General features: G+C 42.2%; 1 protein-coding gene across 1 annotated transcript; it reads left to right on the plus strand.

Moving 5' to 3' along the window:
- The first annotated feature begins 455 nt into the window (after nt 1-455).
- On the plus strand, nt 456-1001 carry LOC148781260 (uncharacterized). The gene has a single exon (XM_088871027.1). It carries the CDS (start codon nt 456-458, stop codon nt 999-1001), a length of 546 nt encoding a protein of 181 aa, XP_088727153.1.
- The last annotated feature ends 7882 nt before the right edge of the window (nt 1002-8883 follow it).

Raw genomic sequence — 8883 nt, forward strand, 5'->3', positions numbered from 1 at the left:
TGCTCTCTGGCATGTACGGTAGGCAGTAGGGGGTGAGGTTGTGAAAATTTATTGTATCACAGCAGCTATGATAGGATTTTTTTGGCCTAGAGAGTGTTAGAAGTGTCTAAAGGGTGGTATTTGGATAGGCTAGTAACTGAGTTTTCCTAATTTAGGTCAAGATGAAATGGACTCGTGCCAACACCTCGAGTTCAAGTAATGGGAATACGAAGGCTTTTGGGGAATTCTTTAGGACGCTCGGGGCCATGCTCAAGTTGTGAAGGATTGTATGGCCACGGCTGCCCTTACCCCAAACGAGGTAGATAGCTGGTTGATTGAAAATTTAGGAGACTTGCACCTCTAGCATTCTAGGGACATAGAGGAGTAGAAAAGGGAAGAAAGATGGAGGAGGAAAATAGAGAAGATATTTGAAGTTTTCATTGTTTTGATGAGAAAAAGTAAGATTGGGGGATTCTATGGACACTGATAAAGAATTCCAACAGTGTGAGGCATTGCTTGAGGGGTGTGTCCAGCCCATAGACATAGAGTTGATACTTTTAGATATTCAGGATTTTGATGTTATTTTGGGAATGGACTGGTTGACCACATACCATGTCACCATTGATTGTCAAGATGAGAATGTGACCTTTGGACCCCCTACCCAACATGAGTTGCACTTTGTTGGTGTCAAGGATGTTCCCCCTCTACATTTTATTTCGTTCCCTCGGGCTTACCGTTTCTTGGATAAAGGATGTATCAGATACTTAACCTATGTGATAGAGAATCAGGATGTCCAGTCCAAGTTAGAAGAGATACTGGTGGTAAGAGAATACTCAGAAGTTTTTCCTGAGGAGTTGTCCTCTTTACCTCTAGTAAGGGAGATAGAGTTTGAGATATATGTGGTTCTTGGTACTGCTCCCATCTCTAAAGCCCCATATAAGAACCAGTGTTTTGCCTTGGGGTGCACTAGTGCTTTTGGTGAAGAAGAAGGATCAGTCCATGAGACTTTGCATATACTATAGGCAGTTGAATAAAGTAACAGTAAAGAATAAGGATCCTCTGCCTAGGATTGATGACCTCTTTGACTAGCCTCAAGGGGCTCAAATGTTCTCTAAGATTGATCTCCAAGTGGGTTATCATCAATCACGTGTTAAGGAGGGAGATGTTCCCAAGGCCGCATTCAGAACCTGATATGGTCACTATGAGTTCTTAGTAATGTCGTTCGAATTGACTAATACCCCAGCTATTTTCATGGACCTGATGAATAGAATTTTCAGACCCTTTATGGATAATTTTGTTGTGGTCTCTATTGATGATATTTTGGTGTATTCGAAGAGCCTAAAGGAGCATGAGCAGCACCTGAGAGCAGTCCTTCTAACTCTGAGGTTAGAAAAGCTGTGTGCTCAGTTGAGTAGTGATGACTCGTTGAGATTTAGAGATCGGGTCTGTATCCCGAATGATCAGGATGTGAAGAGAGTTATCTTGAAGAAAGCTCACCATTCTCGTTATGCTATACATCCCAGGAGTGCCAAGATGTATTAGGGCATGAAGAAAACGTTTTGGTGGAATGACATGACTTTGTCTTCGGTTTTCCTAGGACGAGTTCTGTACATGATAGCAATTGGGTCGTTGTGGACCGGCTAACCAAAGCTACCCACTTCTTGGCGATTTGCATGACTTACACTTTGGATTAACTGACCCAATTATATATCAAGGAGATAGTGAAGTTGCATGGAATACTAGTCGGCATCGTGTCCGGTAGGGACACTAGATTTTGGGCTAGTCTGCAGTCAGCCTTGGGGATGAGACTTACTTTTAACACTGCCTTTCACCCCCAGACTGATGAGCAATCAGACAGAACCATTCAGATTTTGGAAGATATGTTAAGGGCTTGCGTCACCGATTTTAGGGGAAGCTATAATGATCATTTACCCATGATTGAATTTGCTTATAACAACAGCTTCCAAGAGAGTATTCAGATGGCGCCTTTTGAGGCCCTATAGGGATGAAAGTGCAGGTCACCCATTTGTTGAAACGAGATTGGTGAAAGAAGGCTTTTAGGGCTAGAATTTGTCCAGGTGACCTCAAAAAAGATTGCTTTGATTCGTGAGAGGATTAAGACAGCTCAGAGTTGGCAGAAGAGTTACACCGATAGCCGAAGCAGAGACCTCGAGTTGGAGGTGGGTGGTCGGGTTTTATTGAAGGTGTCACCAACTAAGGGCATTATGAGATTCAGGAAGAAAGGGAAGTTGAGCCCGCATTATATTTGACCTTTTGAGATTGTGGAAAAATTTGGAGGTGTGGCATATCGACTTGCGCTACCACTCGAGTTGGCGAACATCCACAATGTCTTTCATGTATCTCTGTTAAGGAAGTACCAGCCCGACCCGTCCCATGTTATGAGATATATACCAATTTCGATCAAAGAAGACTTGAACTTCATCGAGCAGCCAATTGAGATACATGATAGAAGGGTGCAGATGTTGCGTAATAAGGAGATCCCTCTGTTCTGTGTTTTATGATAGTACCATTCATGGGAAGAGTCGACCACGGAACCAGAAGATGAGATCCGGGATAAGTACTCCCCCATTTGTTTGATTAGCAAATGTATGATATTAGGGACAAAATCCTTTTTAAGGGGGGGATGACTTTTTCGACATATGGTAGTGCGCCGGTGAGTCGTCGGCACAGATAATTTGATGGGCATACACTATTGAGAGCACTAGCAAATCAGTGCGTAGCCGAGCACTGATGGGTATAGCGTTGAGGCTACCGAGCGCAGATGAATATGGAAGGCGCCGAGCGCAGATGAATATGGAAGCCACCGAGTGTAGATAAATATGGAAGCTGCTAAACACAGATGAATATGGAATCCGTCGAGTTGAGATGAATATGGAAGCCATCGAGGATTGAAGTCGCCGAGCACGACGCTGCCGAGCTCGACATTGTCAAGCACGACGCCGCCGAGTGCGATGCTGTCCAGCATGACACTGCCCAGCGCGACGCTGCTGAGCGCGACGCTGCCGAGCGCAATGCTGCCGAGCGTGATGCTGCCGAGCGTGAGGCTGCCGAGCGCGACCCTAACAAACACAGCGTTGTTGAACGTAACACCGCCGAGCGTGACCCTGCCGTGCACATTACTAAGCGGGACGCTGCTTAGAGCAACACTGCCGAGCGCTATGCTACTGAGCATGACTTTGACTAGTGCGACGCTGCCGAGAGCGCACCACCGAGCATGGAAGCCGCTGAGTGCAAATGAATATGGAAGTTGCCGAGCGCAAATAAATATGGAAGCCGCCAAGCATGAAAACAATCGAGAGCGACGCTGCTGAGCGCGACAGTCTAGGGGAACTTCTTCTCTCTCTCATGATTGTTTGCATGCTTTTTGTGTGCCATGTGGTACATGCATGCCTCTTGTGTGCCATTTGTTTGTTGCTTGCTGCCACCCCTTTTTGTTTTGCTTATTTGTATCCCCACTTCACACCCTTCCATAAGTTTTGCCCTCTCTCACCGTTTTCCTCCCTCTCTAGACTTAAAGCCTTAAGCTTGAACACATCATTGGAGCTTCGTCTTTTGAAGGGAACCTCTGTGGGGAACCTTGGAGTCTCTTTTGGTACATGTAAGTAGATCTAGTTTCCATACTTCCATGCATTTATTTGATGCATGTTTACTTAGTTCTTCAAGTATGAAATTCATGCATGAATATACATGTGATTGTGAATATGGGTGCGAATGTATGCTATTGAAATCTTGCTAAAATGTGCCCGTTTTTCCATAAATATGACTGTCATTTATGTGATAGTTTGAGTATTGAAGACATCTCTGTTGATCATGAAATTTTATGAAAAAATACCCCTTTGAATCTATTTTAAGATGGAAAGGACCTCTTGTTAATACCTATTTTTGTTGAAAGTTATTAATCATTTTCTGAAGTATGTGATTATTGTGAAATGAATTTCCAGAACGGTTATATGTTTTAATGTTGAACTGTTCACTGACCAAAATATATCAGAATGGGGTGGATCCACTTCTAAATGAAATATAAATGAGTCTATTTTAAAATTTAGTTTGAAACAATGATAAAATTATATGTGATTTGAGAGATATTCCCATTCGTCTATGAGGATGTCACACTAGAATTTCTGTTGTGAAAGCAAGAATTTTCCTGAACTGTGACTCCCATTTGTATGATCGATTGAGTATCGAAAAAATATCATTTGATTATGAAATTTATTGAAAAATTAACCCTTTGAATATATTTTAAGATGATACCTCTTGTCAATATCGTTTTTAGTTTTAATGTTATGAGCTATTTCCTGAAGCATGCCAAAATTGTACAATGAATTTCCAAGAACTTTACGTGTTTTTGTGTGAAGCTATTCACTGACCAAAATATATCAGAATGGAGTCAAAACACTTCTAAATGAAAAATGAACGAGTATATTCTAAAAATTGTTTGGGAATCATAATACAATTTCCTGTGCTTTGAAAGTTTTGAGCTAATAAGCTTGATGATATGTGTGCATGAGTTATGCTCTATTGTGATATGTTAAGTTATGATATGAATGCATGATAATGAGATATGCTCTGTTATGATATGTATGCATGTGTTGCCCTTTTTTTGCACTCCCTGTCAGTATACACTTTGGCGTTCCATGTCCTTTGAGGGGTCGGAGAATGTCAAAGATAATGCAGACATTTTAATTTCTTCCTGACGTCACGTGGTTAGAGGGCACACCTAGTGATCCCTCAAAGCCATTGTGCTCACCGAGCTCAGCCACCTAGGGCATCTTTCCTCTTAAGGTTTTCGACCTGAGATATCGGTGAGTTACACAAGCTTTAAAATTCGAGTTGAATTTTTGGCCATGCCACTTAACTTCAGGGGTTTCACAGTTTGAATTTTTAACCTTGGCATCTTCTTTTATTTCCTTAGGGTTTCCTAAGGCTTTCTATAGGAAAAGGCTTCATATGGGAAGAGACTTGTCTAGCCGATTCTAAAGAGAGAGGCGAGGAAGCAACGTAGTAATCGCGGCCATGCGATAATCATCATATACGAGTGTCCACGCTCCTTTGTTTTAAAAGTCGTTTTAGAAATTTTGGAAGTAGGGGGAGATTTGAAATAGAACTCGGAGCAAGGACAAGTTACGATTTTAACAAAAGAAATTAAAGTTTTTGAAAACACAAGACATATAGTGAAAATTTTAAAAAGAGAAAGATATTTCGAAAAACAAGGTTGGTTAGAAGTTTTAACTCCTTTAACCATAGAGCCCTCTAAGTAGTTTAGTGTCATGCAGCGATGGACCATACACCTGACCCTTTTACGTCATATGGGGATAGACGGAATACACCCGACTTTTTATGTCATACAAGGTTAGATGGAATACTTCTGACGTTTTACATCCTACGGGGTTAGACAGAATACACCCGACCTTTCACGTTATACAGGGTTAGATGTTACCTACCTTGGCTCTTTTACGTCATACGAGTTTGATGTTGAATTGGATACACCCGACCTTTCATGTCATATGAGGCTAGACGGTACCTGCCTTGGCTCTTTTATGTTGCACGACTTTGACATTGAGCTGAATACACCTGACGTTTTACATCATATGAGGCTAGACATTTTCCTGTCTTGGCTCTTTTACATCGCACGAGTTTGACGTTTTTCCTGTCTCGGCTCTTTTATGTCGCACGAGTTTGACGTTTTTTGGATTGGACTTTGGTTGACATTTTAGACTCGTGCCACTAAGGAGCATTTTCTTTTTTATTTTAATGTTTTTGAATTTTTTTTTTTTGGAAAATTGGTTGGCAGTTTAGGCTCGTGCCACCGAGGAGCGTTTGAAATTTTTGGAAATTAATAAAAATATTTGAAAAACAGTCGTAAAAACTCATGATAGAACCAAAACTGTTCCCCGGAAGACCCCAAAAATGAGCGGGGGCTTTTTCGAAAAACATTTTTTGGGCGATATTAGTGGTGTCACCAGTGTCGCCCACAAGTCTGGGCGACACGGCCGGTGTCGCCCAAATTTTTTTTTTTTTTTGGTTTTGTATTATTTTATTTGGGGTTGGAAAAAAAGAGTTTTTATAAAAAAGAATTTGGGTGACACTAGTAGTGTCGTCTAGGTGACACGCGTAGTGTTGCCCTCACAGGCTGGGCGGCACTAGGCGTGTTGCCCATATAAATTTATTATTGTTATTATTATCATTATTATTATTATTATTATTTTATATTTTTTTTAATTTATTTTTCATGTGAAAGTTGGGGAATTAGGAAAAAATATTTTTTGAAAAATGATTTGGGCGACACGAGTAGTGTCGCTCTCTCAAGCTGGGCGACATTAGGCGTGTCACTCGTACTATTTTTTTGTGTTTTTTTTTGAAAGATGGGATGAGAGGGAGTCTTTTTAAAAATATTTTTGTGGGTGGCACTAGTAGTGTCGGCCGGGCGACACTGTTGGTGTCGCCCAGCCTAAGTACGAAGTTGAGCGACACGAGGCATGTCGCCCAGACCAGTGACCTCCAAAATTGAGTTTTTTCTTTTTGAAAGGTCTTAGGGTTACGTAAACCTTCTGTTGGCCATAATGGAAACCTACGAGATGCGTTTTGGACGGGATTTCTTATTATTTCATAAAGTCCACCTGCTTCCCATTCTTCTCTCATCTTTCAAGCTCTTCTTTCTTCTTCTCATTTTCATCTTCTTCTTTCTTCATCATCTTACCTCTGATCTTACTGGTTTTTCTTGCTCTAAACCTTTGGCTTTCATGGCTCCGAGGAAGGATAATGCGATTTCCAAGGGCAAAGGGAAGGTTGCTGAGCGGGCTGATCATGGAGGAGAGGAGGAGGTTCTTCCTTTGTTTTCTAGGATTAGACACTTCCCTTAAGGTCTGCCCTCCCATGTCTCGCAGGGCCATTGATTGGGTGAAGTTCCTCGGCTTATCAGTGGCTTCCCTATTATTGGGCTTTGTTTTAATGTTCGGTTTCTTTCCGCTCGGCAGTGACCTGAGCTCATGGCATTTTTAGCTTCAATTTCAATGATAGGCATCTTGAACATGGTCTCTTTCCATGTGAATTTTTTGCTCCTCGAGGCTCTTGTAGAGAGGTTCAACTATCAAACGAACACCTTCTTCCTTTGTATGGGCGTGACAACACCAACTTTGGAGGAAATTGTCAGGGTTTCTGGCTTGCGTTTGATATGGATTGTAATAAACCTTCTACTTCCACTGACAATCATTCCATCTTGGGTGCGTAGCTATTGGGGGCTGTCTACTCTTCACACGGTCAGTGGGTTGAAATGGAGTTGCTGGTCCAGAATCGAGAGCAATCATGGGCCACCGAACAGATCCGTATTTTCCTTTATGTGCGGTTGAGATCCTTTCTTTTTTCGAGTGGTCGTAAGATGGTTTGTAGTTCTCTTGTTCCTCTAGCCCATGCATTATGGGAGTGAGCGGGTTACACCATTGTTCAGGCCGCATTGGCGGGTCACGTGAGGTGACCGATTCATTGAGGGTAGTATCCTGATTTTGCAGGTATATTTTTTAACTCATTTTTGCTTTATTTTTTTCCCTGCAACTCAATTTTTCTTTTGGTTTTGGCCCCTGTATCCCATATTTTTGCAATAGGAAGTCAATGGAAAAGGTTCAGCTTGATCTGGGAGGGTCTCAGTTGGGCAACACCACCGGTGTCGCCTAAGCGACATTGCTAGTGTCACCCACACAGGCTGGGCGACACCACTAGTGTTGCTCGCGTCAATTTGCCCCGGATGGCTCCGAGGTCCTAGGCTTCTGTTTTGTGACCTGTTGGGGTGATTTTTGCTCCTTTTTTATGAAGATTTGGTCCCATGAACACATTGCCGTTGTCTATCCTCCTCGATCAACGATGGCTATATATACTGCTCTGGGACTGGCATATGTTAATGATGCCATCCGACCTTGTGACGTCAACCATTATCGCAGGATTCTTGACTAGTTGTCATCATTCGATTGGGTGGTCAGGGGTCTTGAGAATGTGCCCCTGTTTCTGCCTGCTATGGGGCATTCATGTCTTATTCTGGCGGGTCTGTTCTTCACAGAGGGGTATTTCCCTCAGAGGGTTCTTCTCCAGTTTCGCCATACTCAGCATTATACTTCTCTTAGGCCATCGATCATCGCCCTATCTTTCCCCTTCGACGACACTCTTTCACCCTTCTGGTCAAGGTGGGTTTATCGTGGAAGGGGAGGAAGTCTTCTTCTAGTGAGGGGTTGGCCAAGCAAGACAAGCCCACGACCACCTCCAACTACGGTTCTTGGAGGGAATGTGCTTCCCCTCTTCCGTTATGTCCCAAGGCATCGAGACTTCATGATGAATCTTCTGCCCCTGCTCGGGATCTCATGTCTTCTCGAGAAGATGATGCCTCTTCTTCAAACAAGCGGGTTAAATCAAATGAGGTTGTTTCTAACATCAGTTTGAAAGATGCTGAAGTTGAATTAGCTCGATGGGAAGCCTTTGTGGCGGTACTCAAGGAGAAGGATGTTGATCCGAAGCTAAAGACTGAATAGTCAAAGGGTTTTTATTTTCTTTATTTTTTTCTTAAAATGAATAAGTTGATCTTGTGATCATTCTCATTTTCAGTACTTTTTTTTGTTTTATTGAAGTGCGTTGGATAGTAGAAATTTAGATCATAGGACCAGTTTAATGGCGTGAACACTTGTAATAAGCCCATTTTTAATGGATGAATAACGTCAGTGTTTTGAGATACCCAAAATTTTGTTCTTGTTATGGGGAGTTTTGAAAACAAAAATTTTTTATTGCCCTTGTTGATGGGTCTTTGTTTAACTTGCCCCTGTTGGGGGGTTCTTGCTCATCAGTAAGTGTGCGATTTTATTCATCGAAGCGTAGTGGAACACTTCCTTTGCACACACCTTTCAA

The sequence above is a fragment of the Amborella trichopoda genome, chromosome 7 (assembly GCF_054954075.1).
Source record: "Amborella trichopoda isolate Santa Cruz 75 chromosome 7, AtrichopodaSantaCruz75HAP2 v2.0, whole genome shotgun sequence".
NCBI classification, from domain to species: Eukaryota; Viridiplantae; Streptophyta; class Magnoliopsida; order Amborellales; family Amborellaceae; genus Amborella; species Amborella trichopoda.